General features: G+C 51.5%; 1 protein-coding gene across 15 annotated transcripts in view; it reads left to right on the top strand.

Moving 5' to 3' along the window:
- The window catches only part of IGSF9B (immunoglobulin superfamily member 9B), a 58422-nt gene that overhangs the window by 16054 nt on the left and 21209 nt on the right, over window positions 1–21159 (top strand). For 7 of the 15 annotated variants that reach the window (XR_003043058.1, XR_003043059.1, XM_015597599.2 and 4 more), the window contains 15 exons: window positions 2548–2699; window positions 2996–3113; window positions 4437–4578; window positions 4912–5057; window positions 8221–8363; window positions 8660–8800; window positions 8884–9000; window positions 9302–9452; window positions 10472–10595; window positions 12856–13031; window positions 14099–14325; window positions 15196–15280; window positions 17438–17599; window positions 17967–18012; window positions 18609–20258. Coding sequence is in view for 9 of the 15 variants with exons in the window: in XM_015597599.2 (XP_015453085.1) it covers window positions 2548–2699; window positions 2996–3113; window positions 4437–4578; window positions 4912–5057; window positions 8221–8363; window positions 8660–8800; window positions 8884–9000; window positions 9302–9452; window positions 10472–10595; window positions 12856–13031; window positions 14099–14325; window positions 15196–15280; window positions 17438–17599; window positions 17967–18012; window positions 18609–20258 (3580 nt within the window). In the remaining 6 variants the exon portion in view is untranslated. Of the gene's footprint in view, window positions 1–2547; window positions 2700–2995; window positions 3114–4436; window positions 4579–4911; window positions 5058–8220; window positions 8364–8659; window positions 8801–8883; window positions 9001–9301; window positions 9453–10471; window positions 10596–12855; window positions 13032–14098; window positions 14326–15195; window positions 15281–17437; window positions 17600–17966; window positions 18013–18608; window positions 20259–20915; window positions 21006–21159 lie in introns of all 15 variants that reach the window. The other 8 variants (XR_001517840.2, XR_003043055.1, XR_001517838.2 and 5 more) reach the window with 3 other exon arrangements.

The following is a 21159-nucleotide window of genomic DNA, read 5'->3' as shown; positions in this document are numbered from 1 at the left end:
TCCCCCTTCCCTTCATCCCAAATTCTGAGATTCTTTCCAGCATAAATTTCCATTATTGAAGGAAAGAGTCTGGAGCACCAATATTCCATTGCTTCCAAACTAGAATGTTTAATGTCAGGCATTTTCTGACAGGGATCACCTTTGGAAAATGAAAGGCCAGTGAAAAATTAGAATTACAAATTGTCTCATTCTCTTTCTGTGTTTTCCTGAAGATCAGTTGGGTGGAAACAAACCCAATTATTTCTTTATTACATAGAAAATACCCCCAAAGCCCAAGCCAAGTCTTGCGTTAGGTTGGTGAATTCCTTGGAGGAGAGGCCAGCCTATTTCTAACCTGCACTATTAATTATAGGGCACTTGTGAAAAAAAGAATTAAGCCTGGAAATGCAGCTGGCAAGCTAACACCTAATTCAGTAAATAATCGAGAGTCAAACCATTATTTTCCCCAAAACTCGAAATTGTTCAAAGTACTTTCCTGATTAGCACCTAAATAATAAAGTAATTATGTAATTAGTAATTAATTTGTCACTTCAGGATGTAATTTAATTTATTATCTTTTCTTTTAAGCTTGACACCAGAGGTAATAGAGGCTGTGGCTGTATTAACTGTATTCCAAGGGGCAGGCTTGGCGAGGAGGGGCTCTGCTGGAGATGAGCACTTTCCAGTGCAGGAAGGGAGGCCTGGGAGTTAGGATTCCAGAGTCCTTTGGGTGTTTTTTACTGTTATTTTTGGTATATTAGACATTGGATGAAAATTGACTCTCTTGAGGATGTCTGTTGTGTGTGTTTTTGTGTGTGACGAAGTGTGCTTCTTAACTCATTCAGTATTCACTCTCCAAGTGCCCCTGTGTGCCTACACTGAGCAATGGACTCGTGGGATTATTGAAGGAAGTGGTCTTGTCATGTTTATGCTCTTAAGGAGTTTTATTTGTTCGCATTCGTGTTGGTCTATAGGTGTGTGTATATGTATGCACCTTCATTCAGTCATTCATTCATTTGTTTGTTTAACCATTCAACAGACGTTTGTTGAGTGCTCTATTACATGCCAGGAACTATGCTAAAAGCTGGGCATACTGTGGGGTTTGTGGAAAAGATCTCTGCTCTCAAGGAGAATTAGTGATAAATGCTTCAAAGAAAATAAAACAATCTAAGGTAATAAGAAGGCTAGAAGTGCCATCTCATATTGGCTGATCAGGTAAGACAGAGATGGCATCTTAGCAAAGGTTTGCATGAACTGAAGGAAGGAGATCTGGATTTAGATTTCCAGGCAGAGAGGATGGCAAATGCAAAGGCCCTGAGGTTGGGTGTTCTTGGCACATCCATGGAATACGAAGAAGGCAGTGTGGTTAGAGCACAATAAAGGGGAAAATGTGATAGATGAGGCTGGCGGAGGAGCAGGGGATGGATATCAAATCCGAAAGCACTCTGACTAGTTCTTGGGAGCAGGGCTGTCTGGAGAGGATAGACCCTTCTAAAAGTTTCTCATTAATGCCTCAGAGGCTCATGGGGAGATGATGATGATAGCACTGGCAAAATAACCCATGTTTTACTTGTTTACATTTTACAAGGTCCTTCTTACACGCCTTATTTATTCCTCATGTCAATTCTGGAGGATGGGGGATTTAGGTAAAACCTAGAGAGTCTGAGTAACTTGCCCAGGGTTACACAATAAGTGTCAGGTTGGCACTTGAACTTGGTCCTGAGTTTTGGGTACCTTGAGATAAGCTCAAAATGGCCTGCCCCAGCCTAGTGTTGTGGACCCTCAAGGCTGGTGTTCAGAGTGGGGCCCTCACTTGTCACTTCAGAAGAACACAGAACTGATAGTCCAAAAGGTCAAGACTGACCAGATAACTGCTAGAATTCCTTGGAGGAGAAGCCAGCCTATTTCTATGAGAAGCTCAGAGAAACAAGACTGAGTCTCTTGAAAGCTGATTATCCAAACAGGATGGAATTTTAGTCAAAACTCCAATGCAGACGGTGGTGTAGGGGACAACCTGGCACAATCAGCGAAGAGTTAAGAAGGGAGCAGCCCGGCTTCTGTGGATAAAGTCAGGCATTCTAGATGGAGCCAGATCACAAATGTCCCAAATGTGAGGGCCTGGCCAGGCTGGGTTAAGGAAGTATGGGTATCATGGATAATCATGAGGTGAAAGACAGAAAGATGATGGAACAGTCTGTGGAGCTGGTGGCAAATATAGGCTCTGTTAGGATCAGGGGAGAGCGGTCTTGTCTATTGCCCATCTTAGTGCTGAGCTCAGTACTAAGATGCTTCCTACTGATGCTCAACAAATGTGTTTATTGGAATTAGCCAAGTACTATGGGAAGAGTTTAGAATTTAAACCCAGCCAGACTGACTTTGAATTCCAGGTCTCCCCTCTCTATGTAAGATTCTTGGGCAGAGTATTTTACCTGTCTCCACCTTCCTTCCTCGCAGGAGCCTACGAGGGTTATGCATGATCACGTGGGCTTGGTACCTGGTGAGGGCTGGTGAGGCGTGCAGGGCAGCAGCTTGATAATCCTACCCTAATCCTTTGTGGTTTCTTTGCAGCTCCCCCTACCTTTACAGAAACACCCCCTCAGTACATCGAGGCCAAGGAGGGTGGCAGCATTACCATGACCTGCACGGCTTTTGGGAACCCCAAGCCCATTGTCACCTGGCTCAAGGAGGGGACCCTCCTTGCTGCTAGTGGGAAATACAGGGTAAGTGTGGTTCTTCGTTGGGACCACTGCGCTCCTCTCACCCTTCCTTTGCTTGTTTTTCCCTCTCCAAGGCAGTCTCCCACTTTATGTGACCAGTGACACCCTGTGCAAAGGCACAGAGGGGAAACGGAAACAGCAGGCAGACTGGCTTATAGGTGTGTTGGCGAAGGGAGATGAAAAATGAGGCACCTGCCTCTGTATCCCCCAGGTACATCAGCCCTGAGGCCACCTCCGCCTCAGGATGGCATTGGTGGGGCCCAAGGTGAGTGCTGAGCTCCATCTCTCCTTGGCCCCAGGTGAGTGATGGGAGTTTGACAGTAACATCGGTCAATCGGGAGGACAGAGGTGCCTACACCTGTCGCGCATACAGCATCCAGGGGGAGGCTGTCCATACCACCCACCTGCTTGTCCAAGGTAAGAGTGATCTCTCTGGCCTCTTTGTGCTCTGGGCTTCTTTCAGGGACTTCCAGGCCAGCCTGTCCCAGGACACAGTCAACACGGCTGAGGGCGGGTGGACATGGGCAGCCCATTACGAGCTGGGCAGGACTCCTCCCAAATATTGGTACTACATGACTAGAGCTTTCAAGGCGGCCTGCTGTGGCTATCACACAGGTGGCCTAAGGCCCCATGCTGGGTGAGTTTCTGGTTTCTGCGTCTGTCCAGGTAGTGTCCTGCCATACATCCACCTCCCTTAGAGCTCCTTCCAGTAGTGATGGCATCAATAGATAAAGATAGGAATTCAATGCAAACCTCAGACATTTAAATAATACTGAGGGCATTCAGACATTTGGCAGAGCTGGAGTCAGCACAGTTAGCACATGGAGATGCCAGTCTGTCCTATCTGGGGCCCCAGAGTGCCCCAGAAAGGGCAGCGTCCGGGCAGCAGGGTCTCTTCTTTGTTTTGAGCCTATCCACCTGCTCTGCCTCTCATCTACTGCCTGCTGGAGGAACTGGTGAGGGATGGTTGGTGGCAGCTGTCCGGGCTGCCAGGGCTGCCAAGGCAATGCTCTTCCTGTCTCCTGACTTGGAGTTCTGAGTGGCCACATGGGCCAGAGGTCCCTCTGTAGCTTGGAGGAGAACTGGCCTCTCTCAGGAGAGAGCCACTTGGCAGCTGCAGCCTGTCTAGAAAGTCAGCACCAGGGACTGCTGGAATTTACACCCTATTCACTCTGCTCTCCCCTGAGCTGCCCTCCTAACCTCTGCCTGGTGAGCAGCACAAGTCTCTTACTCCTCCAGAAGCAAGATTATTTCTCGCTCTGGACTGAAAAAGTGGCCTTTCAATCTCCAGCATGCCTCTTACTCGGGGCTCTGCTGGAGGGAAGGATGGGCAAGAAGGACCATGTGTGTGTGTGTGTGTGTGTGTGTGGTTAGATGGCTGGTTTGGGGAGCCAGAATTTATAGAGGGGTTGTGTGTGGGGATGGGGTATAGGTATGTACCAAGAAGGTGTCTGCAATTGGCTCGAGGGGGTGGGGCACACTGTGGCCATGTCCAGTACAGTCTGCATTTCTAGGATCTATAGGGAGAGTAAGAACTTAAGCACTGGCAGCCGCTAGAAGTGTCTCCATGACAACTGCCTGGGTTGTGCTGCTAACTCTTGGGCCAGTGCTACCCCCGCCCTCCCTCCCAGGGCTCAGGACACCTTTCTTGAGGTGTCTCAGAGCTACCTGGGAGGTCCTGGTGCTCTTGTTCTCCCCTGCCCCATCGGGTGAGGTCATGTTTGTTTCCTGTGTCCCCAGGGCCTCCTTTCATAGTGTCCCCTCCTGAGAACATCACTGTCAACATATCCCAAGATGCTCTGCTTACCTGCCGGGCGGAGGCGTATCCTGGCAACCTCACTTACACCTGGTATTGGCAGGATGAGAACGTCTACTTTCAAAAGTGAGCGCCCTGCCCTAAGCCCTCAGCATGGGCCCAGGCCAGGTCCCCAGAGACAAGACCTCTGAGCAGGCTGCCCTTGGGCTCTGAGAACTTAGAGAGTGGGTGGTTGGTCCACATGTGCCACATGTGAGGGTCAGTGTCTGCATGGGCCTTGAGAGGGTCCCTGGGAATGTGAGGACACATTTGGTCTCCTCCCTCAGGCGTGGGGGTGAGGGAACTCATTGCTACCTTGCTCTGGTATTTCCTGGAAGTTCCTCTTCTCTCACCTGCCACCTCCCCCCTGCCCCCTGCCTCCCTGCTCTTTGTGTCTCCTCGTCTCCTGTCTCTTCAAAGTGACCTGAAGCTGAGAGTTCGGATCTTGATTGACGGGACCCTGATCATCTTTCGGGTGAAGCCTGAAGATGCGGGGAAGTACACCTGCGTCCCTAGCAACAGTCTAGGGCGTTCCCCCTCGGCCTCTGCCTACCTGACTGTGCAGTGTGAGTAGGGGTGAGGGAGAGCCCTGGATGGTGGGGGTTCCAGAAGGTTCAGGCCACATTATCGTTACAAGCAGGGCAAGAGGCTACCAAAGTAACACCCTCGAATGCGTTTGTATCTTTCCATGATGCTAGGTTTATTGAGTGGAACCTTCTCAGATAAACCAATCAGGTACCCATGCTGGTTAACACACAATACACAGAGAAGGGAAGTACAGAGTCTTATGCAACAGAGCAAAGAGATGAAAGTTCTTAGAGTCTCCAAAGCGAGCTCTGTTGACTGGCGGCACAGAGAGCTCTGTGTAGTTCCTGAGCTGTGATGAGCATGTCAGAGTCTTTGGCTCTAGCACACCTGTCCGTAATACTCTTGGGTTAGGCTTGAGCATCATCTGTCTAAGGTGCTTAGCTTATATGGACCTGGCAAGGTGGGATCCTTATGCTTATTGGCTCCTGCAGATGGGGGGCTTATCTAGGGCAGTCATGGTTGATGTTTCTGTGGTTCTGGGTGTTCTGGTCACACCCTAAGGGTGTCCCTATTATGTGCAAGCCGACATTACTGTCATGGCTCCCACGGAAATCATTTTGTAAAGTCCAAAAAGTCCTCAATCCTTTATGTTCTATACAATTAGCCAGACTGGAGGCTGGAGGGCAGTAGACACCAGAAGTCTTTCAATGGAATGAGAATGGGGGAATGGCTGAGCAGAAAGAAAGGACAGCCCAAGAAGAGGCCAATATCTGGGCTGGGCAATCAAAGTGAAACTAGCCCTTGTATTCTGTGGACTAAGCATCACTGCATGTGCTAGCTAACTCATTCCATCAGCCAGGCTTAGGTAGGATTCAAGGATCGATAGACCTTCTGAACATTTTGTGCTTGCATTGAATGCTAGCCAGCACCTCTGTCTGTACCTCAAATGAGATGCTCTCTGGTGCTTTTGTCTCAGGTGTCTGAGAAAGTGTAGCTCAAACCTGTGTAGGGTTAGATTTCCTGTCAGCTCTCTGCCTTCTCCTACCTTGGATGGATATGTGGGGTGAGGGGAGAGAACCCTCTTCTGAGGTGACTTGATTCAGTTCCACCAACACCTGGCCTCCTCTTGGCTTCCTCCTTGTGCTTCTCTGGGACTGCCAGAGATCCAAATGAATGAGCCGCTCCTCATGCCAGAACAATGGAGGGCTTTTGTGTGAGCACAATAATTCAGTTTGCTCATCTCTAGTACTTCAGCGTAGTCTTTGTTTCTCCACCCCTGGCAAGCTGATCTTTGTGAGAGAGAGAAGGATGAGTGATGAGGATTAATTTCTTCCTTTTGATTTGCTGATGATGCTGTCACTCAGGCAACAAAGGCCCCATATTTTGCTGTAGGTGACAAGCTCTCTATCACTTGAGGTCTGCTGTAGGAGAATCGCTCACCCCCAAGGGCATGGAGTGGCAGGGTAGAAGTGCAACAGTCTGGAGTGAGCATTTGAATTGGGGACAGGTAGATGAACAATTGGTGCCCCAGGAGGTGGGGCTCATCTTTGCAGAGATGAGTATTTGCAAAGTCTACTGCTTGAATGGGCCTCTGTGGTTTGAATGGACTGGTGGTGGAGCCAGGCTGGACCCTCCAGCCCTGTCAAACTCCTAACCTTATGTTCTCATTGTTTTCTTCCTTGTGCAATGATTTCACTGCTGGGGGCAAAGGCATAATTTCTCCACTTCTGTCAGTAAATTTCAAGGAGTTTCAGAATGCTACGTTATGAGTCGAAAGATTTTAAGAGCTGTGAGGCCCAAGAAATGCCGTGTGACCAAGGGCATCAGGTCTGTCCCACCAAGACGTGCGGTAGGAAAAAGCAAGTCAAGAAGCTATTTCTCGGTGAACTACCATGTGCCCCAAGCTGTGCTGGATGTGAAGGGGCTAAGAGAAGGGAGGACCTTACTTGGAGTAGCATCCTGACTAGCTTACATCACCTGGGCAAGAAGGTAGCAGTGGAGGAGGGAAAGAACCAACAGGAGGTGACCTTCAGAAGAGTGATGAATCTAACCAGGATGAGGCCTCATCCTTGGAGCTATGGACCATTTTCTTCCGAGCGGGGCATGTGGTTTCCCTGTCTCTCCCCAGCACCATCACCCACTCCCACTTGTCCTTTTTTACCTCCTTCTTGCCTTCAAAGAGAATCCGGGGGGTAAGATTTTCAGGTGGGTGAGACAAGAATCTTTATTTCTGCTAAAAAGCAGTGTTCAGAGTATTTCCCATTCATAAACCCTTTGAAAACCTTGGAGGAAAAAAAAAAAAAACTCTCTACCATACAAAAGTAGGAAGCTATGTCTAAATATATAACTCGGCCTGGTATTTATGTAATGCTGTTCTCTGAAGAGCTCCAAATGCTTAAAAGATACCAGCTCATTCATCCTCACTGCCTCCCTGGAAGTTCTGGATCTTTCTCGTTGGTAACCCTCAGGGAAATTGGGAAGAACTGAAATGTGATGACTCACCCATATGACGGGATATGCCGCAATTGCTACTGTCCTGGGAACCTGTCAACTGTTCTGTGGACAAGGATGACACACATGGGAAACTGGAGCTTGGGAGACTGGGCAACTAGCAGAATGGAGAGGAGAGAGAAGGACCACCTGTGGTTATGCCTCTGCCTGTATGCATAGGACTGCCTTTCATCTTTTGGTTTAGGATGTGGAGAGAGAGGAGCTGCTTGGTGATAAAGACTTAGGATGAGGAGCAGGTGGGGGAGGGTGCATTCAAATGTTGACTCTGAGTTCCAGAGTTTAGGGGCTGGGGAAATGGACATGAGCGCCCCGCTCAGCAGTAATATTTGTAGTGAGTAGAAGCATTTGAGGAGTGCTGCAGACTGGGGCGGGCCAGCACTACGAGCATCCAAAACAGAATTGCTTAAGAATACTGTGGGCTGGACTGGCGAAAGAACGCTATAGCCTGCCCTAGGGCAGCCCATTGTGGCCTCTGTTCTGTAGCCCGAGAGCCAGGGTTTGCCTACCTTGTTTCCCTCGGTTGGCCCAGCACTAGCCCGTGTTGAGCACTGAGGACACATAGGGTTTGCTGAATGGGCAGAGGGTGTGAAAGGCTGTGCTTTGGGGTGTCAGGAATCCCTGCCTGGATTCCTCCCTTCTTGACTTCTCTTGTGTCTTTCTTCTCTCCTACCCTATGCTACCCCTCTGCAGACCCAGCCCGTGTCCTCAACATGCCCCCCATAATCTACGTGCCCGTGGGAATTCATGGCTATATCCGCTGCCCTGTGGACGCAGAGCCGCCGGCCACTGTGGTCAAGTGGAACAAGGATGGCCGCCCCCTGCAGGTCGAGAAGGTGCTAGAGAGTCACATGCTGGTCCCAATAAGACATACTCACCCGACACTAAGATACTGTCTTTGGGGTCTGGTTCCCCGCCAGGACCTCTCCACTCCCCACCAAAAACTCTGGGAAAGCAAAGAGTTGTTTCCCATGGGTTCTGTGGTCTGGCAACCCTGTCCCCATGGTAGCTGGTGCTATGTCTAGGTCTGCCTACAGGTTGGCTGGTGGAGCTGACCCAGCCCAGGTCTGGCCTGGCGGGGCTGGGACTGAGGGTCCACCCCCTGACCGTGGCTCCCTGCTCACTCTGGCAGAATCTAGGCTGGACCTTGATGGAGGATGGCTCCATTCGAATTGAGGAGGCCACAGAGGAGGCTCTTGGCACTTATACCTGTGTGCCTTACAACACTTTGGGGACCATGGGTCAGTCTGCTCCTGCGCGACTTGTCCTGAAGGTAAGGCCCAGGGCCACGAGTGGCCTCTTTGTGGGCAGGCACCTGAAGTGACTGCCTTTACAGACTTGCTGTGCTTTCCCTAGGATCCCCCGTATTTTACGGTGCTACCAGGCTGGGAGTACAGGCAGGAGGCCGGCCGGGAGCTACTCATACCCTGCGCTGCCGCAGGGGACCCCTTCCCTGTCATCACGTGGAGAAAGGTACCTCTGGTTCCTGGAGCTCCCAGGGAGCATGGTTGGCGGGGGAAGGACTCTGACTGGGGGTAAAGACCCAATAGTGGCTCTGTTCTGAGAGGCCAGGTGCTGAGGAGCCAGGGTGACTTCTAGATGGATGCTCTAGATGAAGGGCATTGAGAGGTGCAGGCTGAATGCTCAGGCACTGCCCTCTCCATCCTCTTCTCGGATCCCTGAGGTGTTGGTGGCTTCTCTTCTCCCCTGTCCGACCTGGCTCCTCCCTTACCACCCACTCCTGCCCCCCTCCTTGCCCCCTTGTTTGGCCAAGGTAGGGAAACCCAGCAGAAGCAAGCACAACGCCCTGCCCAGCGGGAGTCTCCAGTTTCGAGCCCTGAGTAAGGAGGACCACGGGGAGTGGGAGTGCATCGCCACCAATGTGGTCACCAGCATCACTGCCAGTACCCACCTGACTGTCATCGGTATGGGGCAGTGGGCAGGCGGGTGGTGGTCTGGGTGCTGGAGACTGGACGTCTTTCCCAAGTTAGTCCACTCTGAACCAGGAGCCTACCATGGGCAGCCCCAGCCCTCTGTGGACTCGTTGTAGGGAGGTGACATGGGGCCTGTCCTGGGGAGGTCTTTTGTTCATGAGGGACACAGAAATTAGGCACCTGCATGGCCAGTAGCAACTGCACAGAGCTCTGAGTCTAGGGTCTAGTGGGGAAGCTGGAAGGCCCTGGATGCTGAGATCCACGGGCTGGGCCTGGCACTGAAGGAGTGACTAGTGTTTACATTTCCTGGGGTGCTGAACATTCTCCTACTTATCTGTCTGAGGCATGTGTCCATTTTACCTGCTCCTCTGGGGACAGACAGCTCTAGTTGTAACAACAGCCAATAGTTTGGGAGCATTTACCAGCGGTTTTAGGCCCTGTACCAAGTGATGCCTTGTCATCTACAGCTTATGAGGCGGGAGCTGCTATTGCCCCAGTGCACATTCATTGAAAGCGAGGCTGGTGGGGGTTGAACACCTTCGCAGTGCCACATCGCCGATAGTGGTGGGCTCAGGCCTCAAACCCAAGTTGAAGTCTTAACTGCTGTGCTGCCCCTCATGTCACTGTTTGGGTGGTTAAGGCTGTCTTTTAAGGCTGGAGAACTTCACAGGAGAAGTATTTTTTGGCTTTGCCTGTGATCTTAAGGGAGTGTTTCTGTGCTTGGCAAGTGAGCACAGGACTTTGTCCTAGGGTGATGGAGGGCTCCAGTTTCCCCTCGGCTTACATTCCTAGTGCTCGTACCCTCTCCTACTGGATAGACTAAAGTGGACTGAGTTTCCTTCTCCAGCCTTCCTACCTGGTAGGCCGGAGTGTCAGCTCCTCAGTGTCCCCCCCCATCCTCAGTCACTCCATCTGGGGTACTGCCTTTTGCTATGACACAGCAGGTTATGGGTGCCCAGCTCAATTGGCTCAGTTCTCTTTAGTCTTAGAGGTCTCCACTTGGTCTCCAGGCACCAGCCCCCATGCCCCGGGCAGTGTCCGGGTCCAGGTCTCCATGACAACTGCCAACGTGTCCTGGGAGCCAGGCTATGATGGAGGATTCGAGCAGACATTCTCAGTTTGGTACGGACCTCTGTGAGTCAGCCCCGCATGCTTTGCTCTCTGCTTCTCCCTCCCCACCCCCACTTCGGTCAGTCCCTGGGGTGGGTGGAGGTTACAGGAATGATTTGGTTCTTTACCAGACCTCCAGATGATGAGGTGTGTAGACACAATGACTCAATTCTTTTGGGGGATGGGTATGTCTAAGGGACTCTGGACGCTCCTGTGTTCCTGGCCCAGGTTTGGGAAGACTATTTGGGCTGTTGCCTGAGTTGTCCACCACCCTCTGCTGCTCTCTCTCCAGCTTATCTCACTGCCCCCTTTTTGTGTCTTTGATTCATTCTTCTTTTAGTTTCCTCTGTCCTCTGGAGTCTGGAAGAGACTCCCAGTCTTCAAGGGCACTGTGAAACAGCCTAGCTGGAAGCAAAGAATCCAGTTCGTATTGTGTCCCTTCCCCAGTGTTTCCAGAAACCAGTGTGAAGGGGTGAACACTTCCTTGCCTGGTCTTCAGCATTGTACTTTCTCTGTGGGGCCATGTGTCTCTGTTGTGTTTATATCTCTATTATAAATCTATCTAGAAGCAGTGATTTGATATCTTTGCCAAACCATAGGATAGAGATCTAAAAGTTGCATGAATTGGGCTGAGGAAAGGAGGCATAGAAAAGGGGGAGAGAGAAACCACAGTTGACCCCCTTCCCCTCACTTTAGGATTTCCTGCTCCCCACATTCCTATCCTGAGCAAAGAACCAGCCACCTGCATCATGGGTTCATCCCAGAGCAGGGACAGTGAGCCCCCTCACTTCCTCCTCCTAAGACCTGTCTCATCTGGGTGTGTATTCCCCGCCAGCCTCAGCCAGGGCCTCTGGAGGAAGAAACCTCACACCCTGGAGAGAAACCCCTGGTCATTCAGGGAGAACTCTTGTTGCAGTTCTAAATAGCAAGGGAAGTTGAGAGGGGGCCTGCTCTCTTTCCTGTGATTTGGTGGATATTTCCCAGACTTTGAATATCCTAGGCATTTTTAACTCTGAAGAGGCAAACTGGACCTAGATGATGAGCTTGGAGAACTCTGAGTTGCAACCAGAATACCCTCCCACCCCTTATCTCTGGTCTTCTGGAGGCAGATAGGGGCAGGGACAGGGCCTCCTAACAACCCTGCCGGTGAGCACTGCAAGACCATGGCACTGCTGGGCGGCTGCTTAGCCAGGACAGGGCGTTTGGCATGGTCAGGCCACCTTTAGGGACGCCAGGTGGAAGGTCTGGGCATAGACTGGGGTTTCCCTGGCTGCCGGCGGCTCTGCTCCACGCTGCTGCTCGCTTGCATTGCTCTGTCACACTTCGCTCACCTGCTTTGGTGCCTGGGAGGGGAAGAGTGGGTGCAAAGATTGGGAGGTCTTCTTTCCTCCAGTTCTTTCTGACTGCTTCTAACTCTCCATGTTACGACTGAGACATTTGGCGCTCGCTTCTTTTTGCTGTGCTTTCCGCTGCCTCAGCTCCAGCTCCTGGGTATACACAGTAGTGAGCCTTTGACTTAGAGGGGAATTTGGTGGGCATCAGGGCTGCCTAGTCTCAATCCACAGAACAATAACTCCTCCCAGTGGTGATGTTGGGCACTGCAGATGGCCGGTTTCATTGCAGATGGAGTTAGTTGGGCTGTGGGCTGCGTAGAAAAGTGTCAGTGTTCTCCACAAACAGTGTGACCTTCTCCTTTATTGTGATTTCTGAACCTTAATGCCTTAGGGATCCTGATCCCCACTGTGGAGAAACTCCTGATCTTCTTTGTCATGTACCCTAGACCTCCTCAGATGACTCAAACCTGGTTGGACTGAGTGAGCCCTTTGGGTTATTCTAGGTCCCACTTTTGGCTGTCCCTGGGAGGGTGGGTGGCCTTGGTCACCAGAGTTCTTTCTTTAGTCATGCTGTTGCCAAGTTGCTCTTCTCTTTCATACTGTGGTACCTGCCTTTTTTTCAGTGTCCTTACTCTCCCATGGCACAGTTGCTCTCAGGGTTGTGACCAGGGTGAGATTTTCCCAAAACGCAGTTGGCAGTTTGACCGGTATTTTGAGCATGACTTACACCAAAGTGTCCCTTTTAGAAGAGCGGGTATCAGCGGTGGCTGGTGACCTGAAATTATTGAGAAGGGCGTCCCACCTTGGTCATTACCTCTTTCTGTCCTTGAACCTGGGAAAGCCAGGTGTACCAACTGCCACTTCCTTGAGGACCTTGCATGCACTCTTGTGTTTCCAGTGTAACCCACCCCACTCCCTTGTCCCCGATCCTTTCTATTTCTCTTGGCCAGGATGAAGCGGGCACAGTTTGGACCCCATGACTGGCTGTCTTTGCCAGTGCCACCAGGACCCAGCTGGTTGCTAGTGGATGCCCTGGAGCCTGAGACAGCATACCAGTTCAGTGTCCTGGCCCAGAATAAGCTGGGAACGAGCACCTTCAGTGAGGTGGTCACTGTGAACACTTTAGGTGAGGGCTCGGGATGTCTCGAGGGTATTTCCCAGAGGACCTGGGGTCGATAAAAATGGTGATGGCAGTGATGGTCCTGGTAGCTAACCTTTAGAGCTTACTGTATGCCAGGCACCTTGCTAAGTGCTTTAGACAGTCCTGTCATTTGATCTCTCAATAAGGATTTGTCACATCATTCTGTGGGGTTTGTCTGGATCAGAGTTCCTCATCCCACATTGGAGCACATTTGGCCAGATTCCTTTTGCACCCTTAGATGAAAGGGAGAGGCTTCGAATTTGGCCTTCCTGGTCAGGCTACATGTTTGCATCTTCCTGTGGTTTCACAAGGGAGACTAGGAATCCTTCCTCCTCCTGTTCTCCTGCTGGTCCTCTCCTCTGGTCCCAGCCTTATTCGGTGGTGGGAGTGTGGCCAACTCTTCCTTCCTGGACCTAGCGGCTCACTTTTTTTCTTCCTGGCTGTAGTTTTGTTCGTTGTCTTTTCTGGGGCCAGAGAGGGCTTCTGGGAACAGGTGGCACCACTCCAGCCTGGTTTACTGCCACCAAGGTGGGCAGCGGTGACAGAGTGCTTACCTTGCTTGAAAGTGCCCCTTGCTGGGCCTTGATTTTCCACCTGGGCCAAGAAGGGAATTGAAAGAGTGAACTGTGTGGGGGAAGATATTCCTACTTCCTTGGAAGGGAATAAAATATATGTTTTATATATTTTTTAAAGATACTATCTTATTAAAAAGATAATTACGTTTAATTCTTCCTTCTTCCCTGTAGTTCCTTTTTTCCTTTTGAGAAACTTGATTCCCTCGTAGAGGAATTTTAGAAGTACTCTGAAAACAGAAGCATGAAGCTTTGGGCCGACTTACTCTGCCTCTTTCCTTTGGGTCAAAAGAGCTCTTTTCTCTGACACTCTTGCCCCTGAAATGAGGCATACACTGGCATGTGGGCATGGGACTGTCATTTTGGGGTTATGATGGTCCCAGAGACACATGTTGAGCCAGCAGATAGCACAGGGAAGATGAGGATGCAGTGACTTCAGCACTCCTGTGTTGTCTCCCTCTGTCTCTCCTGCCACTGCAGCATTCCCCATCACTACTCCAGAACCCCTGGTGCTGGTTACTCCACCACGGTGCCTCACAGCCAATCGGACCCAGCAGGGTGTACTCCTGTCTTGGCTCCCACCTGCCAATCACAGCTTTCCCATTGACCGCTACGTCATGGAGTTTCGTGTCGGAGAACGCTGGGAGATGTTAGATGATGCAATCCCAGGCACCGATGGAGAATTCTTTGCCAAGGATCTGTCCCAAGTGAGGACCTAGCTTTCCCTTGCTTCTTCTTCCCATATTCTGGAAGTGACCGGACTCTTTCTAGAGTCACTGGAAGCTTCGAATGTGACCCAACTTGGGTGAATGAGGTCTGGCCACATACTGTACCACATCACTGTTCCTGTATTCTCCCAGCTCTGCTACCAAGGTTTGGAATCCTCAGATCATGAAGACTGAGGTCTCACAGATTCAGGACCATCTCTGTGGTAGTGTGGAGCTATACCGCCTTGAGGGGTTTCTCTAATCGCTGACATGAGCTAGGGAAGGATAGGGCAGGGCCAGAACCTAGCACATGTAATCAGACACTGACCTCAGCTCCTTATTAGGAGCCTAGCTGGGATGGGCATAGGATTTCCCAGAAGGACTGTCTTCTAGCTTCACCCATTAACAATTCAGAGCCCTAGAGAACACATTATTTTTATTCCAGCTGACCCCCTTTAAACTTTGATGTCTCTCTAGTCAGAGAGGGGAAATAGCTTATTTCATGGATACAGACAACCTCATCATCTCATCTGTCTTTCTGTTTTCCTTCCTTGAATACTCAATTGTTGCTGGAATTGGTTTGTGGTGGCTCCTGAAAGCCCCTGTATGCATCTCTTCCCAACTCTGCTATTAGTGACCTCACTGAATTCAGCCACGGTCAGAGTGTTTGCACCATGGCAATTGGCAAATGCTACAAATCAGGACTTTTTTTTTTCACTTGAGAGCTGGTTGTTAAACATTCCCAGTATCCACTCCTTCAGTGCTTAGTTTCAGGAGATATCACTGCAGGGTCAGTAGTGCTGGGCCAGTGGTGGGCCAGTGGCTGCCTCAGGTCCCTTGGCTGACAGGGTGTTGTCCCTGGGGCTGTAGGACACCTGGTACGAGTTCCGGGTCTTGGCCGTCATGCAGGATCTGGTCAGCGAGCCCAGCAACATCGCCGGCGTCTCCAGCACAGGTACTCCAGGGGTGGGGGTTCTCTTAAAGCTGGGGGGACGTAAGCCCCAGAGCCACAGGGGACTCCCTTTATGAAATAGCCAGCATGGGAAGAGAGGCCGAATCAGAAACTAAGGAGCACTCCATTGAAACTGTGAATTGTAGCATTTCCTAAGCCCATCAGATCCATGCTTCTACTTCCATGGTGGAGAGGATTTCTTCAACTCAAGAGCTGTGTTAATGCTAGTTTCTATAAGACAGCCACAGAAAATCAGCTAATCTTCTTAGTATAGTAGTCAAAAGGAACTTGATTTAAGTTATTTTGCTTTAACATCTGTTTCCTTCAGTGAGATCATCTGTAGTGGGGTGGGGTGGTGAGTTGGAGCAAAGAGAACACAGGTCAACAAGTATCTATTCAATGCCTATTGTAAGGCTGCTGTATAATTATGGTGGTTTTATTTAGAAAATTGCTGCCTGGTGTTGTTTCCCTCAACTCTTTCCTCACCCTAGATTTTTTTTCCAGGCTCAGTAAAGCCAACTCCCTAGCATTTTATCAATTTCTCTATTTTCCTTTGGCCCTGGTCTCATTTCTATACATCTTTCTCTGGTTACAGTTCCTGAAACATAGCAATGTCCCTCCCTCCCCCTGTGGAGTGGTTACTTGGTATGGGAAGAGGTGCTCGCTTAGTGATAAAACAATGACACCATTTCCATGGGCACTGCTCACACAAACACCCCTGGGACCAGTTGGCAAGGAGCTTGGCCAAGTGCTGGGGTGGGCAGATTGGGCAGAGGGCAGGGAAGGATGGAAGTGGCATGAGAGCATTTGGGGGGAGCGGAGTATGACTTCTGTCTCATATATTACACATTATGATTATGTATGTGTGTGTATGTATTGTGTGTACATAGGAGGGATGTACACACACACACATACACACACATCTCCTTTAGACAGCAGAAACCAGCATACTTCTGTCTTGGCTTCCCTCCAGGGAAGAGACTTGGAGAGGTGGAGGACTGGGGAACAGAGCTTGTAGCAAGGCCAGGATAGAAGACTTGAGGGTTTTGCAGGCTCATCTCAGTGAACTGTTCTGTATTCAGTGGCTTGGTATCTGGATCCCAAGAGGAAACATACATAGTTGGAAGACTCCTCATGGGTGAATGAGGATGCAGCAACCTAAACATTCCCCCAAATTAAGCCCCCATTTCCAAAGGCCGTAGCATTCATTTTTCTAGTCAGCCACTCAGCGTGATTTGGATTATTTTTGTCCATTGTTATTATCAACATAGCAATGGATTCTGGCCAAATATATCAGAATATGTAGATTTCTCCTTCGATGAACCTAAAGGATGGCACTCAACTAATATAACTATCCTTTGTAGTATAATACAGTGGACTGGAGTCCAGTCCTGGCTCTGTCACTAATCATCTCGATGAATTTGGGTACAAAGTGAGCCTCAGTTCTTTACTGCAGAATGAGGAAGTTGGACCCATTAACCATGTCTCTGCTGGCTCCAGCATTCTGTACCTGAGATGACCGGGACATGCTAATCTTCCCTGTAGAAGTTGCTCACCTGTAGTGTAAGGAGTTAGAAATGGATCTGAATTGTGCAGTAAGAAGCCCTCTCCCAGGTGTTATCACATCTACGCTCATTTTGTGAAGCTGGCAGGGTGGAAGGCAGAGAACACCAAACTGGAAGTCAGAATAACTGTGTGTAGTTGCGGCACTGATACATAGTATCTATGTAAACAAGTCGCTCAAACTCGGCAAATCCCAGATTTCTCATTTAGAGAATGAGAGCAATAATGTGTGCTCTGTCTACTTCATGGGGTTAATGTGAGAATATCTGATAATATGGATGAAAGAACTTTTTAAAAAGCACTAGACGAGTCTAGATTATTATTGAAATTATTATCCCCATAAAGGTAAGCTATAGATGCTCTTTCTTCTTTACTAGCTATGTGGGAACCACTCGCCCTCTATAAACTATCCCTTCTTCTTCCTCCCCTGCCACATAAACCTCTTCATTGCTAGAGTTGAGCATGGATCGAGCCTGAGCCTTAAATCGTTGTGCTACCGAGGCAGGGATGGATGCTACCTGGGGGATGGATGTCAGGGTAGGTGGGGGTCTTTGGGGGAGAAAGGGACTCATACATGCTCCCCGCCCCTCCCGGCAGACATCTTCCCACAGCCGGACCTGACTGATGACGGGTTAGCTCGGCCTGTGTTGGCTGGAATTGTAGCTACCATCTGCTTCTTGGCAGCTGCCATCCTGTTCAGCACCCTGGCTGCCTGCTTTGTCAACAAGCAGCGCAAGCGTAAGCTCAAGCGCAAAAAAGGTGGGTGTCACCCCCCACCCCCTGCTCTACCTGGCCCAGTTTCAAAAGCTCCCCGTTAGGAGGGATGGCCCATTTTTAGCATGGTCCCTCTTCAAAAGGAAGAAGCCAAAATCCTGTGGGTATAGCTGCCAGTGGGACTTGATTTGAAAGAGGGAGAAAGGAAGCAGGGATGGTGGGGAGATTGATAGACCAGAACTAGAGTGAAGGCAGGGCCTGCTGGTGAGCACAGGACTCTGAACTTGATCTAAAGATGCCAGACATTGGAAGGAGCCGCTTCCCTCCGTGGCTCTCCTTTGGGCCCTGTTTCAGCTGGGTTGTGTTTCGTTGTCTCGGGCCTCAGTAGGCTCTCTCTCTTCTTTCCTTCCAGATCCTCCACTCTCCATCACTCACTGCAGGAAGAGTCTGGAGTCTCCGTAAGTGCCCAGCAGAACTATGACATGGCTGTTTGTGGTGCGTGGGTGGAGGGTAGAGTATGGAGACAGGTAGATGGTTTGCCTTGCTCAGCCCCATGACAGCGTTTCTAAGCTGTTTACTGTTAGCTGATCTGAGTAGTAATTTTAAGTTGTCCACACCGTCTTTTGCAGAGGGATTCAAATTCATGGATAATCCATTTCTCTTTAGCTTTGGAATGCATTTCTGTGATTTTTTTGGTCATCCTAACAGATTTGCTTTCTTAATATGTTTTGCATAAGTTTAATGAAAATGAACTTGCTTTTTGTGAGCTGCCTGGGAATGAAGTTGCAGGTATGACTGGATAGAGCATGGCAAATGATAGGGACAGGGCAAAATAAAAGTAGAAATGTGGATGTTTATTCAGTAAACACATCTAGACAATCGAGAGTTGGCCAGAGAGTTTCATGCTAAAATATGCAGCCCCCCTGCAGGCCTTTTCCTTATCTTCTTATCTTATCTTCTCAGGTGTTTGTGGTCCCTGTCTTTAAGAGAACAAAGAGAATGGACCAGTGTTTCTCCTGCCTCATCCCTCTTGCTCTCTTTCCTGTTCCCACAGCTTGTCCTCTGGCAAGGTGAGCCCAGAGAGCATCCGGACGCTCCGGGCCCCATCGGAGTCCTCTGATGACCAGGGTCAGCCAGCAGCCAAGAGGATGCTGAGTCCCACCCGGGAGAAGGAGCTGTCATTGTACAAGAAGACCAAGAGAGCCATCAGCAGCAAGAAGTACAGTGTGGCCAAGGCCGAGGCTGAGGCCGAGGCCACAACGCCCATCGAGCTTATCAGCAGAGGCCCGGATGGCCGCTTTGTGATGGGTCCCTCCGAGGTGGAGCCCTCGGTCAAGGGCAGGCGCATCGAGGGCTTTCCCTTTGCGGAGGAGACAGACATGTACCCTGAGTTCCGCCAGTCCGACGAGGAGAATGACGACCCTCTCGTGCCCACATCCGTGACTGCCCTGAAGTCCCAGCTGACCCCTCTGTCATCCAGCCAGGAGTCCTACCTGCCACCACCAGCATACAGCCCTCGGTTCCAGCCCCGGGGGCTGGAGGGCCCCGGTGGCCTGGAAGGTCGGCTCCAGGCTACAGGCCAAGCCAGGCCCCCTGCCCCCCGGCCCTTCCACCACGGCCAGTATTATGGGTACCTCAGCAGCAGCAGCCCTGGGGAGGTGGAGCCGCCACCCTTCTACATGCCAGAAGTGGGCAGCCCCCTGAGCTCTGTCATGTCCTCTCCACCCCTGCACACCGAGGGGCCTTTTGGCCACCCCACCATCCCTGAGGAAAACGGAGAGAACGCTTCCAACAGCACGCTGCCCTTGACTCAGACACCTACAGGCGGCCGCTCGCCTGAGCCCTGGGGCCGGCCAGAATTCCCCTTTGGGGGACTGGAAACCCCGGCCATGATGTTCCCCCACCAGCTGCACCCCTGTGATGTAGCCGAGAGTCTGCAGCCCAAGGCCTGTCTCCCCCGAGGACTGCCCCCCAGCTCCCTCCAGGTGCCCGCGGCCTACCCGGGCATTCTGTCTCTGGAGGCGCCAAAGGGTTGGGTAGGCAAGCCACCGGGCAGAGGCCCTGTCCCAGTGCCCACCACCGCCAAGTGGCAGGACAGACCTATGCAACCTCTGGTGAGCCAAGGGCAGCTAAGACATACCAGCCAAGGTATGGGCATACCCGTGTTGCCTTACCCTGAGCCTGCCGAGCCGGGGGGGCACGGCGGACCCAGCACGTTTGGCCTGGACACCAGGTGGTATGAGCCACAGACCCGGCCCCGGCCCAGCCCCCGGCAGGCCAGGCGCGCCGAGCCCAGTTTACATCAAGTGGTGCTACAGCCGTCCCGGCTCTCGCCTCTGACCCAAAGCCCCCTCAGCTCCCGCACTGGCTCCCCTGAGCTTGCCGCCAGGGCCCGGCCTCGCCCCAGCCTCCTGCAGCAGGCCGAGATGTCAGAGATCACCCTCCAGCCACCGGCCGCAGTCAGCTTCTCTCGCAAGTCCACACCATCCACGGGCTCCCCATCCCAGAGCAGCCGCAGCGGGAGTCCCAGCTACCGGCCTGCAGTGGGCTTCACCACTCTGGCCACGGGCTACCCTTCCCCTCCGCCGGGCCCTGCGGGGCCTGCGGACAACTTGGATGTGTTTGGACAGACGCCTTCCCCTCGAAGGATGGGGGAGGAGCTGCTCAGACCAGACCCCCCTCCCCCACAGCTACCTACTTCAGGGTGAGTGTGAGCTGGTCTCTCCTGCCCACCATCACCTGGTCATCTTGCTGCCCTGATACCTTGCCTCGCCCTCCACCCTCCATCAACCCGAATGACAGGGCTTGTCTGGACATGCTGCAGTGTCCCTTCGGGACAGGGGTTCTGGTCTTGGCATTGGCAGGGTGTGGTCATTGGGGTGGGGGTGGGGCTTACCTGCCCAGGTACCCTTCCAGGAGCATGAGGAATTTCTTTCCACCCAGCCCAGAGCTCTCAAGAGGCTCCAAGGGTGATGGGGAGTGTGGGCACACATGGACAAGGGGAGGGGCGTGGGGTGTCTGAATGAGTGGCCACCCCAGATTTTTCATGGAGTGGGGTGCTCTTTGTGTCCCCATGATCTTGGCTTTGGGGGTGGTCCTAGGGTTTGCCCAGAGACCTTGCATCCAGCCTCCTTTTCTTCCCCAGCCCCGCCTTGCTTAGCAGGACCCTGAAACCTGACTTCTCTGGACCATGAGGCCAGGGACTCTTATCCCCAAACCCCTGCCCTTAACAGCCTAGTGGGCGCCGGGCGCCTCCCACAGTCTCTCCAGGGGGCGCATCCTGGAGGCTGGGAGCCAAATCTCAGGCTGTGAACCATGTGCCTGGAGCCACATACCCCACCCCAACCTGTGTGCCTCATAGGAAGCTGCAGACAGACAGACAGACAGACAAGCTCCTGCGATCAGCCTGCCCGAGAGAGCACACTCTAAACTGTAGCAGCTGGTATTCCAGGTACCAGAGTCAGCCTGGACACCTGTCTGTGCCTCTTTTTCTCTTGTCTTTCTTCCCCTGCTCTCCTCCTTTCTCCTCCTCCCCTTCCTTCCTCAAGTCTGTCTTTCTCTCTGTCTTTCTTTCTTCTTCATCTTCTCTGAGTTGGTGCGACTTG

The sequence above is a fragment of the Pteropus alecto genome, unplaced genomic scaffold (assembly GCF_000325575.1).
Source record: "Pteropus alecto unplaced genomic scaffold, ASM32557v1 scaffold210, whole genome shotgun sequence".
Lineage (NCBI taxonomy): Eukaryota > Metazoa > Chordata > Mammalia > Chiroptera > Pteropodidae > Pteropus > Pteropus alecto.
This window is presented reverse-complemented; position numbering and strand designations above follow the sequence as displayed.